At 35.0% G+C, this 26,241-nt stretch overlaps 1 protein-coding gene across 2 annotated transcripts in view; it reads right to left on the bottom strand.

The window, feature by feature from the left end:
- Window positions 1–26,241, bottom strand: part of LOC126761066 (capon-like protein) — a 324,975-nt gene that overhangs the window by 272,866 nt on the left and 25,868 nt on the right. For both annotated transcript variants that reach the window (XM_050476992.1, XM_050476991.1), the window contains exon 2: window positions 19,972–20,537. In XM_050476992.1, the coding sequence (XP_050332949.1) occupies window positions 19,972–20,073 (102 nt within the window). In that variant the 5' untranslated portion in view covers window positions 20,074–20,537. The remainder of the gene's footprint in view (window positions 1–19,971; window positions 20,538–26,241) is intronic.

The raw sequence follows: 26,241 nt of genomic DNA, 5'->3' as shown, positions 1-26,241 counted from the left end.
AATGTTTCCTTCCAATAAAAAACCTATGGAAATGTGCGCCATATGAAGTACATATTATACAGATATTATAAATATGTATGCACAAACAAACACATATTGCTATTAATTTATTTTGTATTGTATTTTTAATGTACTTTAATGAAATGATATTCTTTTCAAGTATAGCATTTAAGGTTTCTGCAGCCAGCATTTTATAATACCGGGTTTTCCAATAGGGATGATATAGTTGCTAAGTGTCACTTTTAATATCTCATGATCTGCAATTTTTTTCAGTATAATGTTTACAATTTCATCATCGAAAGATATACATACGTAAGAACAACTTTTTAAGTTATTCAATTTTATTATCAAAATAATCGTTCTACAATTGCAACTCTGCGTGCGCTTTTACCATGTTATGGCCGTCCAGCTGTGCTCACTATTCGTGGAATTTTCGAAAATTTCGAGGGTACATTTTATTTACACAATGTTCAAGTGCCATTAAGAAAAAGAACTGCTCGAAGTAATGAAAATATTGCTGCCATACAGGCAAGTGTTGCTGAAGAACGCAATTTGTCGATGCCAAAACTTTCTCAAGAATTGGGACTATTCCAAACCATAACCTGGCGAATTTTGCGAAAGAACTTGGGCTTGCTTTAATATAAAATTATGCTCACTCAATAACTGAAGCCATTGGACAACCGCAAGGGTGCTGAATTTGCCGTTCCTTTAACCAACTTGAAATCGATAACGATCCACAAATTAATCATGATTCATGAACAACTATTATATTCACCTAAATTGGCAGTTTTGTGTGCTGTTTGGCCTGGTGCTACCATCGGTTCGTACTTCTTTCGAAATAAAGCTGGTGACATCGTTACTGGCGAGCGGTATAGATCGATGATAACCCACTTTTTATAGCCACAAATGGAAGAAGTTGATTTTGACAACATCTGGTTTCAACAAAACGGTGCTACGTACCACATAGCATGTGCAACAAGCGAAAAAAGTTTGGAGATTTGATTATTGTGACATTGAATGGCCTCCATGATTTTGTTATTTAACACTATTACCATAGACTACTTCTTGAGAGGTTATTTTTTTAAATTATTGGGCAATAAAGCCGACTCTCTTCAAGCTTTAGAAGTCAATATTGAAGTGCTATTCATGACATACGACTTGATTTAGTGGAAAAAGTAACTGCAAAAGAATTCGTGTAGACCATTGAAGGATGTTATATTCAGAACTTAATTGTCTCGATTGTACCTCATATCAAATAAAAAGCATTTAAATTTCCACAAAAATTAGTGTGTATTTTTTTTTTAAGAAACCATATTATTCTTATTGGAAAACCCTGTTTATATTATATAATATGAAGTGTATTAAAGTATAATAATTGCACATAACATAATAGTCCAATTTTTATTGAAATATATTTCAGTAAATTAACGGCATATTTTTATACCCTGAACAGGGTATATTAAGTTAGCCACAAAGTTTGTAACACCCAGAAAGAAGCGTCGGAGACCCTATAAAGTATATATATAAATGATCAGAATGTTGAGCTGAGTCGATTTAGCCATGTCCGTCTTTCTGTCTATCCGTCTGTCTGTCTGTATATATACGAACTAGTTCCTCAGTTTTTAAGATATCGTTTTGAAATTTTGCAAACGTCATATTCTCTCCAAGAAGCTGCTCATTTGTTGGAACTGCCGATATCGGACCACTATAACTTATAGCTGCCATACAAACTGAACGATCGGAATCAAGTTTTTGTATGGAAAACTTTTACATTTGACAATGTATCTTCACAAAAGTTGGCACAGGTTATTTTCTAAAATAAGAAAAATCCATGAATTTTCTGTCCATAAATGCATCAAAATGGCCAAGCACAAACCTTTATTGACGAATTTATAATGAACCACCACGTAATCAAAGAAAATAACGAGCATTACCTAGATGCTTGACCAACTTTGATGTGGCTCTTCGATTTCGGATAATTTTTGGACCGCCATTGACTAGATTTTTGGACAGTTTTGACGTCGTACTCATAAACCTACATATCGTCACCAGTAATGATGCATTTGATAAATGTTAGGTCCTCTGCTACGTTGGCAAGCATCTCTATTACAACCTCTCTTCGACGTGGTTTCTGCAAAAGATGCAGGAATCTCTTTACAACACTACTGCAACACCTTTAACGCTACCATGGCCGTATTTTTTTTTTTTTTTTTTGTAGTAAAAATGGACAGGTCCGAGTCATATTTGATCCCATGGTATCATAAGTTGCTAACCAAACATGTTGTTATTACACTCTTTGAAATGTTTCTTTCTTCTGAAGATACAATAATCAGATAGTTAAATTATATACACCCTAGTATATTATACGAAAAATTTTTACACCCTGTATAGTTCATATCTCATGAATCCAATAATGACGACAAAGAAGTATCTTTTGACTTTGTATGTCAAAAATCAGAACTATAAAATCTATACACACCACTACTACTATATTTTAGCCGTATATATTATTCTCCAAGGTTTGACGAATAGAACAAGCAAGTCGTATAAACTGGTATAATAAATTAGATATAGAATGGTAAGCGATTTACTAATTTGGAGAGCTATTACAACTCGCTTGTGTTGATTTCAACTTAATTGTTATTTCCGCATACCAACTATATAATAAGAAAGTAAAGCGCAGACTTGGCAGACATGAAAGTGGCGAATCGAACGCAAATATTTTTTTATTATCTTTTAAGTTAATTACCAAACGTTTTTTGAAGAGCGCTATCTACTATCGAAAATACATGATCAAAGCAATATAAGATCAAATATTTATTTTACTACTTACAAAATTTTATATGCGCACATATTTCGAGGCGGCGTGATTTGGCAATACGAAGCAGCACAGTGATGTATTATCTACCATAAAAATTTGAAATTTATAAATTTTCAACATGAAGAAATGTAGAACTATTCTCCGCACATTGAGCCATTGTCTGCTTTGACAGCCATATACACACATACATATGTATATATTCTAACATTTTATAGACTAGTTTGTGTGCCAAAACGAAAAGCCAAAGACACAAACAACTCAATCGAGGCATGCAAGCCAAACAAACGCATGAAAATATTGTACACACAATCATTTGTCTGGAAAGACGCCCATCTGCCCTCCCATGCGATAAATTCATCCAACTGACGGGCAGCGATATGTTTGACGTGGCGTTTTGGACGCCTCTTTCGTGTGAAGACATGCCAGGCAAAAATCAAAATTTTAATGGAAAATTGTTTATGTGAATGTTTTCCTTGTTGTTGCTTTATTATTATTTTTCATATTTTCCTACGTTTATTACTTTTTATTGAAAATTTTTATTTTGCAGCTGAATGCATCATCAGCTCTGCGGTCAGCCATTTTATGTTGAAGCTTGAAGTATATGTATAAGTATAAACAGGTGGCATGGTCAGCAGTAAATTTCGCATATGGTGAGGTATGAACTCGGTGAATAACAAAGCCTGATTAAATAATGTAAAAGATTTGTGTGGCAGCAATCAATTTGGCAGCAATTAAAGTGAAAAGCTTTGACATTTTATTATTTAATTTTATTACTATTTTTGTTTTTTTTTTAGATTTCTTTTTATATTCAACTATTTTATTTTCCTTTTATTTTTAATGACCTCAAAGTAATTAATTACTTTTAAATAATAAATAATTTTTAATAAATGGATTTTTTTATGTAAGCTGGCAACTCTATAACTTTGTTTTAATCAATAATTTATTTATTTTATTTATTTATAATAATTCATATAACAAAAATAGTTTTATTATATAAATACATAAACGCAGCACTGGCTACGAGGCCTTCAGCCGTCTTGTAATTATAACTAGGTGAAAAATTCTAATTGCTAAGGGTTAGTAAAGATGTAAGTTGTAATCAATAATTAATGGCTGGCAATGTTCCCAAAAAATCTAATAATTTTTTGTATTAAATTAATTTGAAGGAAAAATACAAAAACCAAAAAAAAACAACAAAAAATTTTACCAAAGCCGTAATATCCCTCTCAAGTGCCTTTGTTTTAGCATAAAATAATATGAAAAGAATTTTGTAAAGATCGTGATCGGTCAATTTGTATGACAGCTATATGCTATAGTAATTCGATCTGAACAATTCGTTCTGAGATTACAGCATTGTCCTTGAAATTAAGTTCAGCCAAATTTAGTGCAGATTTCTCATGGAATAAAAAAGTTTTCCATACCAGAACCTTGTTTTTGTCGGTCAGTTTGTATGACAGCTATATGCTAAAGTGTTCGAATATCGGTGATTCCGACAAATAAGTTGCTTTTTGGAGAGAAGAGGGCGTATGCGAAATTTAGGAACGATATCTCAAACACTGAAGGACTAGTTCGCATATATAGTCAATTGCATTTCAGAGCCGACATTGCTAGACCGTTGGCCTAAGTACTTTCACACGATCTGAATAGATATTCGTCAAGTACTGATCAAAGGTATAAGATTTTTAATAAATATTCGACTTTTTTCAACAAAAAAAATTTGTATGCCGCCATTTTGGTTCCCGCCAGACACCTTTTCACGACGGTCTTCCAGGAAAAAATAAATTATTTGTTTTTATTTTTTGTTCACTTTCTTATTATTTAATCACTTTAAAGATATACTAAGAATTTTTAAACAAATCACTTTAAATAAATAATATTTTTAATACACCCTGGCAACCCTATAAATTGAAATTTCGTTTATAATCAAAAATGAATGGCTGTAAATGTTGCAATAAAATCAATTTAATTAATTCTGTTGAAAAATATAAGCAAACCAACACAAATAAAGCATAAAAATACAACAAAAAATCGTATTTTGTCCTTGCAACAAAATTGAAAAAACCCGCAGCAGAAAAGCCACTTCCCACCATAATTACTACGCTTTTGTGGAATGAAAAATAATAATCGCTCCACGCTTGTCGACGTTTATTAACGTTTTATCGCAATTAATTACCGACATTTAACGCCACAATGGCAGCTGAAAGCGGAGAAATTAAAAAAGGGTTTAACGCAGCGGATTAAAACGGGAAAATTTGTAACACAAGCGAACGAACAGATGAGACGCACTTATTCATCATCATCACCACCATTATCGTGGACCAAAAGCAACGTTGCACAACAAGAACGCGCCACACATAATAAAACAAAACTGTAAATGTTGCAAATCGCTTGCTTTGTGCTCTGTGACCTTTGAAGCGACGCAGAAAATGTGGACCCGCGCTTACCTTTTCAAAGGGCTGCCAGCAGAGTAAAAGTAAAACAAAGAAATTAGAGATTATAAAACTGAGTTTGAGCAAAGGATTGTTGGCGTTTACTTTTCTAAAGTTTGCTCGCTTGTTATTGAAGATAAACAGAAGGAAGAAGTAGACAAACAAGCAAACAAAAAAAGTAAAGTTTAGCGATGACGAAGATTTTATTTTAAAGTTAAAATTAGGTAGACAAAATTAATTTTTATTTCAAATTGAGAAACTAATTATGCTTATTTAAATATAACTGTAATGTAAACTCTCTCGTAGACAAATAAGTGCGGCTTATCAAATATTGAAGAAGCAAAGAAAACATCCAAATTTGTATATTATATCGCCCTGTAAACTCTGCATTGCCAACTAAAACTTGTATATAAAGGGTAATCCATTCCATATATGATGATCGAAGGATGGGTGACCTTTATGATATATGAAAAACACAGAAACTTCAAAATTAATTGGAAATGTCTATTATTATTCGAACGAATATTCTTTGACATTTATTTTTTGAAGATTATTTCTTTTAAATGTTGGGCGCGGCTACGTCTCAGATGGTCCATCCGTTGAGTCTAATTTTCGATGACTCGTTTGAGCTTTTCGACAGTTAGCTGGCGAATGACACGCATGATATTTTGCTTCTAGGGCTGAATCGAAGCGGGATTGTCTGCATAGAATATACTCGTATACTGTCCCTATCCCCACAGGAAAAAGTCTAAAGGTGTGATATCACACGATCTTGATGGCCAATCGACCAGCCTTAAACGTGAAATTATCTGATAGCCGAACTGATCTCTCAATAAATCCATTGACTGATGCGATGTGTGGGAAGTGGCGTCGTCTTGTTAAAACCAAATGTCACCGAGATCACGAGCTTTAATTTCAGGCATCAAATAGTCGGTTATCATGGCGCGATAATGGTCACCATTGACGATTACGTTTCCACCGGCATAATTTAAAAAAAATATGGACCGATTATAGAAAAACCGGCCTACAAACCACACCAAACCGTTATTTTTTGGATGAAATGGCAGCTCTTGAATCACTTCAGGTTGTTATTCGGAACTTTTGCTTGTTTACATACCCATTGCGCCAGAAATGAGCCTCATCTCTGCGCAAAATTTGGCTCGAAAATGTCGGATCTTCTCAGAACTTTTCAAGAGCCCTTAGACCGAAGAGATATTGCTTCAGAAAGTCGAGCGGCTTCAGTTCTTGCACAAGCAGTGTTTTATATGCTTTCAATTTAAGAACTTAAGGTAATTGACCCAAGTCGTTCCGAGCTGCTGTGAACGACCCCGAATCGACTCCCCGCGGTCTTCGTCTAGACTCTAATCTTTGGTTACTATATTTTTATTCACTGCGTGCTGGACATACATAGTCTACTCGGTCTAATATTATTCAATAATGAATGCTGGGTTTCAAGATGGGTGTAATATGCTCAATAAAACGATTACATATGTTGACCATAAGTTGAGCGTGAACGTGAATTTTCGTAATAAATTTCAACACTTTGTAAACATTGTTCAGGCGTAAGTCTTTCCAATCTCAAATGCCAAACAATATTGAACAAAAATAACATGGGAGCTTGACACAACTCACGCGTGATCTGTCAAAAAATGGCTATTGAAAAAGTAACTTTACTAAGATCATCCGTGATAAATGATCGCCGCGATGAGCAAAGTCGATTAAGTCATGTATCTCGAACTAGTATTCTAAAATTTTACACACGTCTCTTCAAGAAGCTGTTCCATTTTTGAAACCACCGACGTTGGACCATTGTAGGACAAAGGTGTCATACAAACTGACCGATGAAAATTAAGTATATTGTTCAAATCGTACCACTATAGCATATAGTTGCCGTACGAACTGACCGACCAATACCAAAACAAAGATCTTTTTATAGCCTCTAATGCTATAATAAATGCACCTCGGAAGGTTATATTTTATAGCTTCGGTGCAGCCGAAGTTAACGTTTTTTTCTTGTTTGAACTTCACTGGCTCCATCTTTATACAAATTTATTCCTTTATATTTGTTGTAGCAAATCGCATAATATGGACATTTACACACAACTTCTCACTTATTGCGGAAGAGCGATCAAACGTTCGTTTTGAACTCGTCAATTGCAGCAATTCAATATTTTGATTGCCCGCGGCGAGAAAATGGCAAACTCAATCGACACTTGCAACAAGTGTAATTTTAATTGAAGCAATTGGCGGACATGACATGCAATGACACGCAGCCAACGCTACACACGCCACTACAACGGAGGAGAATGCGCACGCTTTGAAGAAATCAATAAAAATTTGCAACTCTGAGCTGAGCGCTTTATTATTATTATTATTATTATTACTGTTATATTACATTTAATTTTATTTTTTCTCAGCGGTTTATTTTGCGTGGACTACGCTTGAGCTTTGTCAAGTTCATGTGCAACAATCGCGTGCAACATAATTACGGTAGCTGTTGCTTTGTTGCAATCATTGTTGTCATTTCGTGTGGCTGCTTACGCGCTGTTGCCACAAAACTCACTGCAATTACAGCGACTTCACCGCTGACACGGCGACACGTGCATAATTATGTACACATTTTCGCATGAATGCACTGATGTTTAAATGTATGTAAATGTATATGTATGTACATATATATCAACAACTTATATGTACGCGCTCCACATTCCGCCAAATTGCATTTGCTGCTTGTTGGAAGCGCAACAACCGTGCAACAGCTCGTTTCAAAAGTCACATTAACATTTCGCGTGCTGCTTCCGCCTCGGTGTTGCCGCCGCCGCCGCGCAACCGCTCTTTCGACAACTTTTATTGCCAACACTTATACGCCCGGTTGGTGGCGTGCTCAAGACGACCTGTATCCAATGTCGTCGCCATGCCCAATGTCATTCGCTCGACGAAACTTCATTGCCTCATAACGTCTGCCACAAGTTTTCACATTTTCTTATTTTAAGTGTTTTGGTTGCTAGTTTCTCATTGCAACCGCCACACTAAGGTTGCCATTGGCTCACACGAAAATTCAGTTGTTGCACATTTGTGTTGTTTACACTATTGCGGTGAATTGGTGCAATGAAATTATGGACTGCGGTTTATAACCTAACCTTAATTATTTCATGCCATTTTATTTTTTTATATTCTTCTTCGTTCTACCAAAGTAGAGATTTGCCCAGACTTACGAAACAATCCCTAAACCTATTCAATGACTCATGTTAAAGGTTTGGTATTTATGAGCAGTTGTCAGTAAGTTTGTTTAGATTAGGTTTGATGGCTGATCCAAAGTTCGCACTACTCACACTACTAAATATATGCAGTTCTTTGTGATGCTATAAAAATAGAACTCTTGTGATTCGGACTTATAATTCAGCAAAGCACCTTGTGACCAATAAAATTTTGATCAGATGTTTAATTTCTACTCTCACTAGTTCGGTTGGACATCCGAAAATGTGAACTCCCAAGCTTTTAAGCCTGGATCTCACAAACGCGGGACAATCAAGAATGCTGAGATGATTCCACCTCTTCTTCTTCCATTGTTTCATGGAGTTTTCAGCATTGTGTTTAAGAAGCGCATTTAGGAAAGGTGTTCACGAAAGATGTTTACGAAACTCTGAGTTCGTTTTAAATTTTCGACTGTGAAATAATTTTTTGTTAATCTTGAGACCAAATTTTATAATACAACATTAAGAACATCGGATTCAAAGCTAACTCGTCCAAGCTAAACTTTTGTGTATGGTAAACTCCATATTTATAACAGTGTTTAAGACTTTTTCGTTTAAAGAAATTTTGTTGTATGGTAAACTCTATGCTTGGCAGTAGTGTTTAAAGATCACTCGTCTAAGTGAATGTTTCTGTATGATAAACTCGATATTTATAGTAGAGTTTAAGGTTAACTCGCCTAATTAAGTTTTTGTGTATGGTAAACTCTATGTTTGTGAGTAGCGTTTAAGGTTAACTCGTTGTAGTGAGTGTTTCTGTATGATAAACTCTTTGCTTGGCAGGAGTGTTTAAGGTTAACTCGTCTAAGTGAATGTTTCTGTGTGATCAACTCCATGTTTATAGTAGTGTTTACGATTAACTCGCCTTATGAAGTTTTTGTGTATTGTAAATTCTATGCTTGAGAGTAGTGTTTACGGTTAATTCGTATAATTAAGTTTCTTTCTATGGTAAACTCTAAATTTCTGAGTAGTGTTTAAGGCTAACTCGCTCAAGCAAATTTTCCTATATCGTAAACTCCATGTTTATAATAGTGTTTAAAGCTAACTCAACTAAGTTAATTTTGTTGTGTATGTTCACCGTTTTTCTAATGCTAACTATATGTTTGTAAGTAGTGTTTAAGACTAACACCCAATAAAAAGCTCTATATAGTGGCATTCAGGCCTATGAGTAAGTTCCGTATGGTAAAATCCATGTGTTTAAGATTAACTCGGCTAAGGAAATTTTGTTGTTTGATAAACTCTATGTTTGTGACTGGTGTTTAATGCTCTCTAAAACTTCTTAAAGTAAATTTCATACATAATAAACTCCAATTTTATAAATACTGTTTATTGCTGAATAGTGTTTAATGCTGACTCGTCTCTATATTAGTTAGTAGTGTTTAAAGCTATCTTATCTTAGTAAATGTTTGTGTATAGTCACCTTCATGTTTATGACAACTTTTCTTACCATACTTTATTTAAGGTCAAAGTAAACTCAAACAGATATCATATATGACAAGATTAAAGATTAAGTGTTGGCATGAGAAAAGTAGCAGAGGATCTCAACATCTCTATGGATAGACTCAACACATTTCGGCTAATATTTTGGGTATGAAACGAGCCACTAATAGACTCGTACCAAAAGATATAATCTTTTGTACAAACAACTTCAAGTAGAGAACGCAAAAGAGATGCGCTTCACGACGTAGCTGAGGACCCTACATTTATCGTCATTACTGGTCATGAACGACATTGGAGCTATACAAAAAACTAGCGCATGGCTAAAACCGAAAAAACCTCAACAAATTCAGTCAAAAATCAAGGTAATGCAGAAACTTCTCTTTGATTATTCTAGTGTGATTCATGAGTTTTTGAGTTATTAATTTTCCAACAAGATTAATCAATAGATCTCAATACGATACGTTGAAAAACCAAACTTAGTTTTATTACAAATTCAAATTGTGTAAGTATTAAATGCTTATGCATCTCACTAAAACTTGTATAATTGCCACAAATGGTGTAATTGGACTTCAAAATAGTCTACAACTGTGCAATATAAAAGCCAACATTAGTAACATTTGTTTAGCACCTTCCTCACCTCGCACCAATCAGCATTACGATGATCTAACATGAAATCATCCCTTAATTACGTGACTATTTTGTAAAATAAAGCAGCGAATCGTTATATATGCCGCCGTAATCGTAAATAGACTTAAGCACCTGATTTCAGTGACTCATTAGCAATTGAGAAACGCTTAACTACACACGCTTCAGTCAGCACTATGCACTGGCTGATCGCCCGACTGATCATCACCATTTTGTGGGGCACACAAAAATGCTGGGTTCGAGAAGAGTATGTAGCTTGCTTACAGCATTGGCTAAAAACAACACCGTAAAACAATAAAGAGTTACTACAAACACTCATATGAACCTTTTCATGTTGAACTAACTGCATAGGGCTGACCATACTCCACTAGGTACACATGTACTCAAAAAAGTGCTAATTTACATTGCTTAGTATGTATGTATGTATGTTTGAGTTTTATCGGTTTATGGCATAATTTATGAAGGTGCTGCCATTTCCGTTTGCATTTGAAATCGCAATTCCAATCTATTCTATTTGCACAGTGCATGCCACAAGTGTGCAACAAACTTGCATTTATAGATATACACACACTATCGTGTTTACTTACATGAAGTTCTCTTTACTTTCAAGCTCAAGTGTAGATGAGTGCGTACTTTATTTTGATTTTTACATTGTTGACGCATGAGCTGGCTTTCTACATGCCACTTTGCCTACTTTACTCAATAAAGAAGACTGAATACTCGACTTGGAGATCTACGAAAGATGATTCATACATTTTCGGCTGAAAATCATGCTTAATCATACATAGTGAGATATATTTATAATCAGTAGCGATCTTGTTACATGTTTCGTTGAAGTTCTCCTCCTGTCCGATGGTATATCTGGTATATAAAACACTATGAATTTGAGATGTTTTGGACTGTTACATGAAACTTATTTATTTTGGGAATAAACTCCATGGTTAGAATGTTCATGCACCTCAAAAAAAGTTGTAGTAGCTAAGTTTCGAACCCACTTGGTATCAGAATAAACTCAAGAGTTCTCGGTTTCTAACGAATTTAGACTGTCGAATGAAGAGATTTCGTTTTTTTTTTGGAAATCGTATTCGTAATCGTATATTCTTCACAAGGTTATGGACTCACTTTTGAGAATACAAATTTTCATAACCTTATATTCAGTACAAGGTGTTTCCATATTTTTCGACATTTTTTACTTAGGATTTCTTTTTAAGATTCGGAAATTATATGTAATTTTTGCCGGGTTCAGTCAACCTTTAACGTTAATTTCTAGCTTTCAGAGCAATAAAGTCATGAAATCAAAAAACTCAGCTTTCAACTGAAAGTCTGTCAAAAAATATTCGGATTTTGTGGAACATTTTAGTTAAAGAGCGACACCGATATTTATTTAAAAAAAGGCACTTCTTTCTTCTACGGACAAAATACCTGCAGTACCACTGCCGTAAGATTTACTATTTCATCATGGAAAGGTATATGATCCACCAACGAGTCGAAATTATTAAAATTTACTACCGAAATTCCCAGTCAAGGCCTTAACTTTAAGAGCGGGTTTTTCAAAAGTTTTTTTTTTTTTAATTAGACAAAAATGGTTTGGAATATCAATGAAATTCTTTATTCCTGTGAAAGTACATTTATATGTACAGGTTTTCCTTAGTTTCGAACTTTCTTATGCAATTTCTACTCTATTTTTTGACTACTCTCATCTTTTGGTAACTTCGAGAGCAGGGAATCGAACAACAAAATGGTATAAAACACATATCACCTTAAGGTATGGTCAAAATACTATCCGATTTAAGCAAGCTTGGCGAATATGAAGGGTGTAAATCGAAGACGGCATTTATCTTTTTTCGAAATATTATTTGATTTTTTTACACACATGAGTTTCGGAGTCACCGTTGACCCTGACAATAAAACTGTACTCAGACAATATCACAATACATTCCATGATGGTAATCAAATATTGTAATGGACGACACACTCATTTTACAATTCGTTAATATGTATGTATGTATGTATGCATATGTGTATATTATGAAATTAATCTTTAATGACTTTCGCAAACTCATTGGTAAACAAATAAAATGAGAGAGAAATAAAAATAAAATGAATTTTGGAGATTAAAATTTCATAAGCGACTCTTCTAAGCAAAAATAACCATAAAAGTTTGCAAATTATTCGGTTGACCTCATAGAGGAGTACATATGAGTATAAACTTTCAATATTTTTCTATCAAAAATTTTAGCAAGAGTCAACAGTGGCCTGCAATGTTCATATAGTACCTCGGAGAGAAAAAAATATTTTAAAAATATATGAATTACCATTCGATATCAGCAAGTAGCCACATTACATGTAAATATGTATGTATGTATCAATATATGGTATATATATTTATATGCTTCTATATTCCCACATAACCATTTCCTTGCTGTTGCATGAATGAGAAATGTTTATTGGCACTCAACTTTGTACACACACAATTCATTTGCTCAACTGACCAATTAAGAATATTGGTAGGTTGTTGTTGCTGTTGTTGTTGTTTGCTCGACAACGCGTGTGATTTGATATTGGTTTCTAATTTGAATTTGATGCCTCTGCATAAAGGCATGTTTGTTGTCCTAAGTGCCTAACATATGTATATACATACATATGCCGTTTCCTCTCCGGAGTCCAGTGATTCATTTGACACAGCAAAAGCAATCAAAAAATTCCAGCCTCTAGACATTCCAAGACATAGAAGGTTAGACTGTAAATGGAATTCCTGAAAATGCTTAATTTCTTAGTTGCAAAGCAAATTTGAGCGAAATAAACGAAATTGAGACACTTTAATGATATTTACACTCACACACACGCACACATACACACATACTCATATTTGTTACGAGTGTTTGTTTGTTGTTGTTCGAGTCAATTGCTAACAGATAGCGTGTAAATATTTAATTGCAAAATCATTATTGTATATTTTTGTTGTTTTGCCGTTTGCATGTATGTATGTTTGTAGCCGCACTTCATTGGCAGACGGGCGACGGAACTTTGCTTAATCAGCTGTTTGTATCACATATACGAATCGGATATTTAATCGTAATTTGCTTGTAATTTATCGATAAATGAGCATGGAAATTTCGAAATATTAGGTTATACTTTATTTCGGGATCCCGTTAGTAACTGGAAAATTGTTATAAAATACCTTGCTTAGAAGTGAGGTTAGTTGCAACTCATCTTAAATAAAACAATTAAAGTTAAACTGAAAATCCATCATTTAGAACTCATTAAACGTGGTGAACTATCAAAATTGATATCTTTCTTTATGACGTCACGATTTGTATTTCACTGTCAAACTCATCCAAAATTAATAACGAAACCTAATTGTCGCAATTTTTATACTCTCGCAACAAAGTTGCTAAGGAGAGTATTATAGTTTTGTTCACATAACGGTTGTTTGTAAGTCCAAAAACTAAAAGAGTCAGATATAGGGTTATATATACCAAAATGATCAGGGTGACGAGTAGAGTTGAAATCCGGATGTCTGTCTGTCCGTCCGTCCGTCCGTGCAAGCTTCAACTTACACGTATTTCTTGGCTCCATAAGAAGGTTAAATTCGAAGATGGGCAAAATCGGCCAACTGCCACGCCCACAAAATGGCGAAAACCGAAAACCTATAAAGTGTCATAACTAAGCCATAAATAAAGATATTAAAGTGAAATTTGGCACAAAGGATCGCATTAGGGAGGGGCATATTTGTACTCAAGTTTTTTTGGAAAAGTGGGCGTGGCCCCGCCCCCTACTAAGTTTTTTGTACATATCTCATAAGCTACTATAGCTATGTCAACCAAACTCTACAGAGTCGTTTTCTTCAGGCATTTCTATATACAGTTCAAAAATGGAAGAAATCGGATAATAACCACGCCCACCTCCCATACAAAGGTTATGTTGAAAATCACTAAAAGTGCGTTAACCGACTAACACAAAACGTCAGAAACACTAAATTTTACGGAAGAAATGGCAGAAGGAAGCTGCACCCAGGCTTTTTTTAAATTGAAAATGGGCGTGGCGTCGCCCACGCCTCTACTATGATAAAGAAAATTGTTTTTGAGGGCAAGAGAATTGAAGTTAAGGAGGCTATTTATTCAAGATTGTCGATATCTAATGGTTGGATAACTGAGTAGAAGAGATTAGTAATACAGAGATGGTTGTTCGTTATCATCCCACGTCACCATTGAAAAGAGTATTACCAATGGACCGCTCTAAATCGGTGTACTCTTTTAAATGACAACAAAAATAGGCGCTTCCACGATAATCGAGTCTAAGTAGCCGGAACGGACACGTATTTTTATCCGGCCAAGTACTGTCAACACGGCACCATTCCCCGAAATTACTGCATGACTGTTTTTTGCTGCTACAACAACAACCAAAATAGATTTATTGATATTTTCCACATTTAAAACCCTAGCAAAGCTTGAGAGCTGAACTTAAAAATATGACGCTACAAGAAACTTGACTAAACAATCCAAAACTTAAAACTTTAATGTCGAACTTCACGATCTGAATCTAAAAGCAATTCTTCAGTCGGTTAATATTTAATCTAGAAGTCTTCAGGTCGAAACATCTATAACATACTTTAGGTGGCTCGGCTTGAAACTTCAACTTTTAATTGAAAAAAATTACTATTTTAAAGAAAATATACGAACATTTTATGTTATAAATATCTTGTTTTTGTCTTCAATGAATCTCTATTCTCCATCCGGCTAATTCTAATGATAACCGAGCGATTCTCTGAATCATCCAAAACATTATAATCACCTAAGATGAGCTCTATTATTTTTTTGTACACCAGGTGTAGCCTGTTTTCATCTTCCTTATTATTTAGTGGACGCATGCTCTGCTGATTTCTTAAACCAGCTATTTTCAATCTAAAGGCAATTATTTAGTGAATCAATATCACCGATAGAGTACGAAGAAATCTGTCGCTTCGAATTGTCTACACTTTCGAAACTCCATATTCAATTTATAATCGAAAAACAATCGCGCTTAAAGATAAGTATACTAACATTTTATTCCAGAAATTCTTTCTTTCAATCGTGTTTCAGTGAGACAATCTTGCAAACTTCTTAGTGAAAATTGTCTATATTTTTCAATAAAGGATTTTTATTCAGTTTCTAATCGTTTTTAAACAAAAAAACACTAATATTCTATTATAAAATTTCCGTTACTTCCCTAAAATCAAAATTCCGGTTTTTGTGTTGGTAACATGAAAGAGCAAGAACACAGCAACACAACTCACTTCGGCACTTTGAGGTATGTATATTTCCAAATATTCGATGCGGTTGTAAAATTAAAACATTTGTGAATGTAAAACAGCAATTAATTATTTATTTAAGCCAAAAGCGTTTGAAAATTGTAATGGAAATTCTTCAAATGTTATTACCATTCAATTACAATAGAATATTCGCTGGATTTTCCAATTAACATTCAATTACATTAACCTGAATACCTCAAAGCTGCATCATCACACCTTGAATGAATACTTCAATATTGGTGCAAGTAAGCTAAAGAAAATTGAAAAACAACAATAACAAATAAAACAAAAACAAAAAGCATTTTACTAACAATTCTGATTTTATGGCTTGATAACTTTTTTTTCGCATAAAAGCAAAATCTCAATTCGTAACTTTTTGAAAATTTCATTTAAAAAAAATCCAAAGTCCAATTTTGCAACACAGCAACCGAATGTCTTCCAAAGCTGGAATAGTTGCTGGCTTATTTCTGTTGACTTTAGACTTGACGTAGCCCCACAAAAAATAGTCTACTATGGCCAACTTACGGGTCCATTCAAAATATAGCTGTGTATAGCGCCATCTTGTTGAAACCATATGTCAACCAAGTTCAGTTCTTCCATTTTTGGCAACAAAAAGTTTGTTAGCATCGAACTATAGCGATCGCCATTCACCGTAACGTTGCGTCCAACAGCATCTTTGAAAAAATACGGTCCAATGATTCCACCAGCGTACAAACCACACCAAACAGTGCATTTTTCGGGATGCATGGGCAGTTGGCCACCAATATCATGCGATTTAACGCCTTTATATTTTTTGTGGGGCTATATATATTCCAGCTTTATATATATATATATATATTATATATTAAAATCAAGCTCTTAAAAAATCACCCGATACTATGGTTTTCGTAAGAATTCGTAGTTAGAAAACGCAAAAGAAGAATATATGCACACAAACCGAATGCTTGAAGGCACATATTTATAGGTACATACATATGTATATAAACATATATATCTACTATTATATCTATTATATATATATATAAAATGCATACAAACATATTATATAGCACACATGTATGTTCTTATGCACTCTTGTACGAACTTGGCTTAGAGTAACATAGGAAACTCATCTATTCTTATTCATTGGCATCTGCATGTGACTAAAGCAAATTAATTGCACAATAACTTTGCATTTAGAATGGTCATAAATGTTGGTGGTATACACACACATATATACATACACACATATATACATATGTATATACAAATGCATATAACCCATTTATTAGTTTAGATGAATTTTTAATTGCCAGCAATTAAAATTTCAATTTATTTATTAGGCAACACAGTGAACTACTTCTTGGTCAACACTTAGTCGAGTGACAGTTGCAATTTGGTAGTATTACGAATTATATAATTAAAAAGCACATAAACGATGATTGAGTACGCCAGAGTATTTTGGTTTATTTAGTTTCATATGGCAGGCAAGAGTTGCATGAAGTTATTGGCGCAACTACTAACATACTTCCTCATGGTTTCCTCTAACACTGACGGTAAATAATAGTAAAAATAATTCTTAAAAGGTACCAACTGGTGAAACATTTTTTTCTGCTATTACCAGTGTTGCCACATACACGCAAAATTTACTAATTAAATTTCAAACACATATTTCTGAGGATATGTTTAAAACATTAGAAATAAAATAAATTTTTGGCAAAGAAAAAAAAATCCATAACATTTTTCGAATCAACCCTGTTCCTTTGCAATAATCATTTATTAATGATTTCACAAAGTTTTATTTGTTTAAAATATTTATAAAAAAAATTTGTTTGAGTAAATTTATGAAAATGTTTTTTATAAAAAAGAGATAACCTCTCATTAAGCTTCTGATATTCATTTTGAGGCACGATAACTCTTCTAGCGTGAAATACACTCTTCTAACATGAAATAGACCAAACTCTGTACAGCAACGAATCGAATAAGCAACTGGTATAAATATCGTAAACCGGTATGAACTAGTACAGATAAAACTAAAAAATATTACACCACCTTGATAAGGTGGTGCTCTCTACAACCCAGCAACGAATCGAATAAGCAACTGGTATAAATATCATAAACTGGTATAAACTATTGCAGGTAGAACTAAACTAGAGTATACCACTTCTAAGGTATCTACATGAAAGAACTTAATTTTAAGCGATCAAATTATATGACAGCTATATCCTAAAGTGGTCCGATATCGCCGGTTCTGGCAACTGAGGCGCTTCTTGGGGAGGAAAAGGCGCTTGGAAAATTTCATATCGATAACTCGAAAACTAAGAGACAGGTTCACGTATATACAGACAGACTGACAGTCGGGTATGGCTTGTTAGCTGATAATCTATCTGTGTATTTATAGGGTTTCAGGATATAATAAATGCCTTCAATAACTCTCTAATAATGGAACATATTGTTTTTTAATAGTTCACTTCAATTCCAAAACAAAACATTGAGGAGTAGTGAATCGAACATACAGCTAGTATAAAGAATATAAACTGCTATAATATTCATTTTCACAAGGTATCCGCTTTTTCCGTCGCCTAAATTTGTAGTCAATATTGATTTGAGTTTGAGTCTTTCTATTCTGTTATTATTGTGAAAGCAATTGAATGTAAAATTATGAATTTAATTAAATAAATTTATTGCTTTCACAATAATAACAGAATAGAAATTTCAAAAGACTCAAACTCAAATCAATATTGACTACAAATTTAGGAGACGAAAAAACTTAAGTCTCATCTTGGCGCGAGTTTAGATTTCGACAAATCTCAGCATAGAAATGACAGTTAAAATGTACAATATATGACAGATATGTAGCTGAAATAAGAAACTTCTAGTATAACTGTTTGGAAAAGTCAAAAGACAAAAAAAAACAGTAAACTACAAAAGCTGAAATCTGAGCATACTATCTCGTACCTAATCTAAGTAATATGAAAATCATATTGAGTTAAAAGGCTACAAAGGTTCCAAAAGAGAATTTGCGAGGGTAATTTAAGACGATTGGAATCCAAGTCATGTAGACTAACGAACTAAAGAAAATATCTTTCGAAAACATTAAAACTATTGATAACATCTGCAGTCTCTGACGCAATAAACTGAAAGAAATGAGTTCAAAATATATACTATAAAAGTTGCTAACAAATCTCGACAGAAGCATGATAGAGAAAATCAAAACCCGATAGAACGAGCCACCTGGGTGCAAAACTGTAAAATTCATGTGCAAAACGGTGATCGGAAGTCGACAAAATTGCTATTGGCACTCGATAGAAGAGACTAAGAACATGATGGAAATACTAACTGGTCACTGGTGGCGACACAAGACCGCAGGATGGCGCTGACATATCGAGAAGACTGCAGGAAATGTCTAGAGCAGGACCCAAGGAAACAATGGAGCATCTCTTGTGCACTTGTCCCGCTTTGGCAAGACTACGCTGTAAGCATCTAGGGTCCCCACGTTATGGTACACTGAAGGTGATATCGATAATGAGGCCGCAGATTCTGTTAAAATTCGCGCAGGCATCCTAAAGGATAGCTACTCCTCTTGGACCTCGCAACTGAACTTCATCTGGTATCGTAAAGGACTGGTCATTGCGTGGCTTATTGGCCTACTATATTAACCTAACCTAACCCAACAGGTCTATATTTGGACATCATGCGAACCCAATAATTTCAGAGAAGACTCTTTGTAAGAAAGGACTTGGTCAGCAACATTCTCTTATATTATTTGGGGATTGTTTTACTTTGCTACCACAATAACAGCAACAACAGATTATAAAATTGTCTCATTTTAAAAAACTTCCTTTGCGGTTCGAGATGTAACTAGTGGGGATCAATTAAAGTTTGAGGTTATGTAAAAATATATCTATAAAAATCCAAATTTTTTGCGAGTAATAGCTAAAACTGGACTAAATCAATTTCATGCTCGCTTAAAACTCAGTTTTTGTTTTGAGATTGAGGTTATGGTGAATAAATTTTTTTCTCTAATGAAATCATGAAATATATGATTAAGGATGTATAAAAATAAGCTTCATACATGAAAAGCAATGTAAAAATTATAAAAATATTTCCACTCACCTTAGCTTGAAATGTGATGCCGTGGAAGAAGGCCTGCTCGGCATGCAACGGCACACGCAAATCCTGATCGTCCTGCACCAAATCGTACGGTGTCGACGGCATTCTCAAATAGTTTAGTATCACTGATTCAGACCACTTGTAGTATCATGAAATTGTTTTCATTTTCTTCTCGCTACGCTTGTGCAATGAGTGCCCGATGTGCCATAAAAAGCCGTTACCACTACTCGAATTTCGCGAACTCATACAAAAACGCACCAAACGAACGACCGAATAAACACGGAAAGCACACAAATTAATTGAATAATTTAGCAATACGCGTAGAATTTAAATTTTTAAACTTTTTCACTTGCTTCGCATAGGCGCCCACACACGAAGGATACAATTTCAGCGGGTTTCGCTCACCAACAATTTATTTTTTTTTATTTTTATAAATTTTTTTTGAAACACTAAATCACAACGTGGCAAATTGATTTAAATTAAATTGCATTTACGCTCATTAATTAATTCATTAATAGAATTTAGCGCGCTTTCAAAATGATTTCCAGTGGCAAATATATGTGGTAAATCTGTAATTGAAAGAGAAAGAGAATTAATTATTTATTTTGCCATATAATGGTGTAAAAAATATAAAAATATTATGTTAGTGCAGACACATACACTTTTGAAATGAATTAATGATTGTGGCAATTTGTTAAAACAGCTTAAGTCGATTTAAGTTGAAGCGGTTGCTTTGATTTCTACCGAAAAACCCAAGCAAATACTTAAACTTTATTTTAACATAATTTAAATTCCGAGATATTTCTGAAGGTAAAACAAAACATCGGATCTCGAAAAGTTTTTCAAAATAACTCAAATTTTTCTCATTAGTCTAACTCGACTTATGCTATTTCCGTGAATATTTTTTTTCGAAAGTATACACATGAACCAGGGCGTAACTGTCTAGCTTCGCATGACTATCTAGCAGATACTAGTCATCTCTTGTGAGTCAGCGACTGGCTAACTTGACACCTAAACACCTTCTTAAGGCATCGCCAAAAGCGACACGTTTAGCCACTCATTAGTGTAGCTTTGACCAGCCAACTCTGATTCGCATGAAATATGCAAATTAATTACTTTGGTTTCGTTTTTTTTTGGCGACTGAGACTCAGTTGTCTGACGCAAAAGCTTTCTTTCATAAGTATGCAAATTCGTAGAAAATTATATAAACTCTTGGAACAAAAACTATAAAAAAGAATTTAAAAAAAAATTCAAGAATAAATTTCATAAAACTTCGCATTTGTATTTGAGCTTGACTTGTGAATGAAGGTATAACTTGTTCAAAGCTTAAACTTTAAATTCGAGAAGACTTTTATTGGCAAACTATCTGCTAACAACCTTTGGCGAAGAACAAAAGACTTAAACGGTACAAATATATTACAGATCTTAAACTCTTGGAAGCTTCCTTGATTAATTTTAAGAATGGTTGCTAGATCTAAGCCCAAATAAATTCAAAAGTGGATCAAAACTATTGACCTCAGGAAACGTCGTTCGATCGGCAATTGGACATAAGTACTTACCCAAGGTTCAGATATCTTCCAATCAAAACACCAATCGGATAATACTAATTACTGATTTAAGACAAGAGGTCATACTTATGTTATCGCGATCACACTTATGTGTAATCATCTCGTCCCGGCGAATTCTGACATTCGGACATATCATAGAATAATCGAAACTTTTAATTTAAAATTTAAGATTTCCGAATCGCGAACCTAGTTTAAGTTAGGTTAAAAGGTCGATCCAAAAAAGGGTTCCACTTGGACAGCTGAGAAGGCCAGTTCTTTTATGAAACCTAAATAATCGCTATTATTGATCGAAAAGACTCTGAAAAATCAGCAAAGCGCTTTGAGCCTGCCTGACATTTGTTAAAGCGGATGATATCAATTCCGGCTATTTCGCCAGGTTGGCTGAAGTTATGACTGTCTAGATGTTTTAACCACAGCTTTACCGAATTCACGCCTACTGCGCAGTGACCAGTAAGAATTCCTACGATTGCGGCAAGATTAACCTTACAGAGAGCAAGTCGTTCAGTGGATCTCCTGCATTCCGCACCAAACCAGAAAAACCACTCAGTTACACAGGAGTTAGTTTTCAATCAACGTCAAATAAGCTTACGTAAAGTCCAGAGGTGCAACAATAGAGTTGACCCAACTCGTTCTCAATCCGATGTAATCGCAACAAAGTTAGCCTCTCTGGCGAGCTTATAGGTTTAGCAATTTCCAGCGATTTCGCTTTGATCAGGAACCGAGATAAGTCTGACAATAATGCTATTAGATGCTACTGATAGTGAATACAAAGACAGTTGAAAATGCCGTTACTATGACAGTCGGGTCTAAGTACCCCGAACGGACTTGCGTTTTTATCCAGCCAAGGACTGTCAACACGACACCATTCCTCGAAATTGTTTTAGGAATATTTTATGCCGCTACAGCAACAACGAAAACATAGATAACTAACATAGAGCGCACTATGAGCGAGCTCAAAGCTAATATTTCCGCTTTGCTGTCGGAGCGAATCTACACCTCGCTGAAAGAGACTACACTGCAGAGCAATACAGCTACTGCTACCTTAATAGTAGCTTAAGGGAGAGCTATTTACAGAAAACCTCTACAACCTTCCCTCTAAATTCCGACCCTTGCGTGAAAATATCCATTGCGCCTGATCTCTGGTGGCTACTCGACAGTATGAGAGCAGCGAAAAAGGCCGAACATAAGATCTATCGAACAAAAATGATTATTATTATTTATAGATAGAATGCAAACTTATCCAAAGAGTCTGTCAGAGTCAGATTATTATAAAATTATCCGCGGCAAGACTGATTACGCACAAGAGTGTTCACAGCGAGTCATTCACACCAAAACACTGATTAATTTCAAGTAAAAGTGCCGACAGTCGGTGTATCGAATACACTGACCAAGAGTTAATGATTTCTAATTTTCGAAAGAGAAAAAAGAAACCAAACCAACAGGGGGCAAGCACCTGCTTCAGGTCAAACATTTCCTTAATCACCTTTCGCGGCGTATTAGCCCCGTCAAAGCATAAACACTTTGCTAATAAGTGACTTCATACGCATAACTCACCCGAAGACGTGGGCAAAGGAGTGACCGGCCGCTGAGTTTGCCGCAAAATTTTGCAAGAACTTATGATGTGTACATGATTTGCATACTTACACATAGTTGTACATATGTATTTATATACAGATAGTATGTATTATCTTCGCTAAAAATCGCACATCTACAGCTAGGTATTTATCGCGCTCGTTTATCGAAGCTTTCTTATTCAGTCGGAGTTAAGCCCAATTATAATTTGCTTTAGTCACTTCGTTTCCGTGTGAAACATGGGATGGTCGATGTTGTTGTTGTCTTTTGTATTTCTTTATGTTGTTGGTCTGCGAATGCCCGTGAACCCATAAAATTTTGCACATTCGCGAATTCATTTCGTTTACCTCATTCTGCTACGCTTGCGGCTTTTCGCTTTAAAGTGTCTTTAACTATTTTGACTAGTTCACTTGAATTTCGGATTCGCAATTCTTTTTATAATCTTTCCGCAATTTGCTCTTCGTTTTTTTTCTTTGCTGCGCGTTTAAACTGGTTTATTGTCGTCTCAATCAAAAGTCGAAGCTGGTTTTACCTACTGGCCGATTTTGGCTTTGTTTTCCTGTTAAGATTTTTTCGATCTTTTCCCTATTCGTAATATTAACTCAGCAGCTGTTTCGCAATCAGTTTTTGTTTTTGTGTATTAAACAAAGCCGCTTAATTACACCACACCCCTGACAGTCTGGCATTTAAAGCGAAAAAATTGCATAATATTTTGAAATCATTTTTCTGTTGTTCTCCATCTTTCTTGAGCGCATTGAAAAATTGCTCATTTTATGTGGTGAAAATGTTCGGAGCAGCTGCTGCTGAGGAAACATTCTTATCTGGTGATAAATGACACCATGGTCACTATGACAGCCGTTAAATGAATTTTTATATAGGAGAATTAGTGAAAAGGGAGAAAATAAGGAAAGAAGATGGAACCGAAAATTAAATACCATTCTGCTTAAAGCTTTGTTTGTAGTCAAAGGAATATAGTTCATGTCATAAAGTTGGTCTACAAAAAGGTAGTCATATAACGTCCAGGCCGCCTTCAAATATACTGTATAATATTTCACGAAAATATTTTAAATCTCAAAAATATGTCTGGAAGTTTTAAAATTGCTTGCCAAGAGACGATGCTGTAGCAAATGTATTGTTGTTGTTGCTGTAGCGCCAGAAAACTTTCCTAACGTACATATTTTCGAGGAATGGTGCCTAGCTGACAGTCCTTGGCCGGATAATAATCCGGGTCCGTTCTAACTTACTTAAACCCGACTGTGCTATATACAGGCACAACACACAAGACTCCTGCTGTCGTCTACTTGAGAACCCGAATATCTATCAAAATAATATTTTATTGACAGGTCCATAAATATTAACGGTAAATAAAGCTTAAGTCCCAGTGAAGCCCTGCGGTTTCTAACAAATATGGACCGCTAGCAAACTCAATCATTCAATTAGTTTTCATGACCTGAGACCCGAACCCATCCTCTTCGAAGAAATAAGATCATCGCATCAATTTCACTATTACTTCCCTTGACACTGCAACTACGCGCTAGGAATCCAGACACTCTTGAAGAAATAAGTGCCTGCAGCTGCTATAGGATTAGTATCAGAATTCAATTTCTATCGAAGAAGGGAATCTCACTGGTTTTTATTCAAGTAGAGGGAAGTTAAACTACATAGGTGCTCCACAAGGTGGAGTGCTCTCTCATATTCTATGGATCCTGGTCGTTAACGATCTGCTTAAAACTTGAGGATCGTGGTAAGTTAAGTTCCTGAGTACCGAGTACCAAGTACGAGTTAACGCAAAGGTATGCCATCATCGTAACAAATTGGGCAGTGCGAAGTGGTCTCACCATCAACCCAAATAAAACCGGTTTTTTTTCATGTTGCCTTACACTGCAGTAGAGGAGCCATTGGCAAGAGGTTCTCAACGGGTGGCACTCATCAGCATGTGTGATGTACTAAGGTCCACTCCAAGCACGGCACTTTACGCTATTTTGCACATGGTTCCCGTAGATATCGCCGGAAGGTTTATGGCTGCGAAAGTTTTACAGATTACTTGGATCATGGAGTTGACAAACCGAGCTCTGGCAGCTCCTTCTCTGTCCAAATACCGCTGAGGGAATTGTGGGCGCTAAGAAGTCGCTGGAGCAGAGGGCACAGAACTTCTTTACGAATGGTTCTAAGCTTGGGAGGAAGATCGGGAGCTCTCTATCAACTCTAGCTGCTTCTTGCAATGTTTTCCAAGCCGATGTTGTAGCCATTAAGGTAGTAGTAGATTTACTGCTCCGGAGTACAGCCTCCTTCAGTGAAGTGACCATCCATTCAGATAACAGGGATCAAGGAATACCTAACCTCGTTATCAATAGCATCGAGTATCTTTATGATACTCGACACTCACGATTCTCCCGTATGCTCTTGTGTTATTCTACTAACTAACTGTGCTTCGCGGGAGCTTCGCCAAACTGGGCCACCATCGGTACATGTGCTTTCGCAAAATCTTTTTGACCAAGATCGATCGCAAGAGATTTAGTGATCTCTTTTCCATCAGTAAGTCTAGCCTCTCCCTAGTTGTGACGGTTTTAACAGGCCATTGTCCTATTGGATCCCATGCTGTAAGGTTGGGAATCTTACCAGACGCAATCTGCAGTATAAACAGATTAAAATACTTTGATTTAGTTTCCTTTCTAAGAATAAAAAGGTCTAATAACAGCGTTGAAAAGCTTAAAAAAGGAAGGGTGGAAGGATATACAACAAAGTTGGTTCAGCTACCCACAATATTTTCCCCTTGCCTTTAACAGTTTTTATAATAATTATTCTGAATTCGAAAAAAGTTTAAAGCTTAAAGTTTATATAAAACTTCATTTAATAACATTTGACTGCTTCGATAGAATACACAATCCAATTCAAATCAATTAAAACTACTGAAATCGAGCAAAAATAACCGCAAATTGCAAACTTTCGCACTTCAGAGCTTCCATTAAAATTTAAACTAAAATTGTTTCAGACATAAAAAAGTATAAATACTTGTAAAAACATATATAGATTCAAATATGTATGTATGTACATAGTATATGTATATGAGTTTACAATGCCATTGTCTGTGCCATCGCCAATTTAAGGACAAAACTTTTGTTGAAAACTGTCG

The sequence above is a fragment of the Bactrocera neohumeralis genome, chromosome 6, assembly GCF_024586455.1.
Source record: "Bactrocera neohumeralis isolate Rockhampton chromosome 6, APGP_CSIRO_Bneo_wtdbg2-racon-allhic-juicebox.fasta_v2, whole genome shotgun sequence".
NCBI classification, from domain to species: domain Eukaryota; kingdom Metazoa; phylum Arthropoda; class Insecta; order Diptera; family Tephritidae; genus Bactrocera; species Bactrocera neohumeralis.
This window is presented reverse-complemented; position numbering and strand designations above follow the sequence as displayed.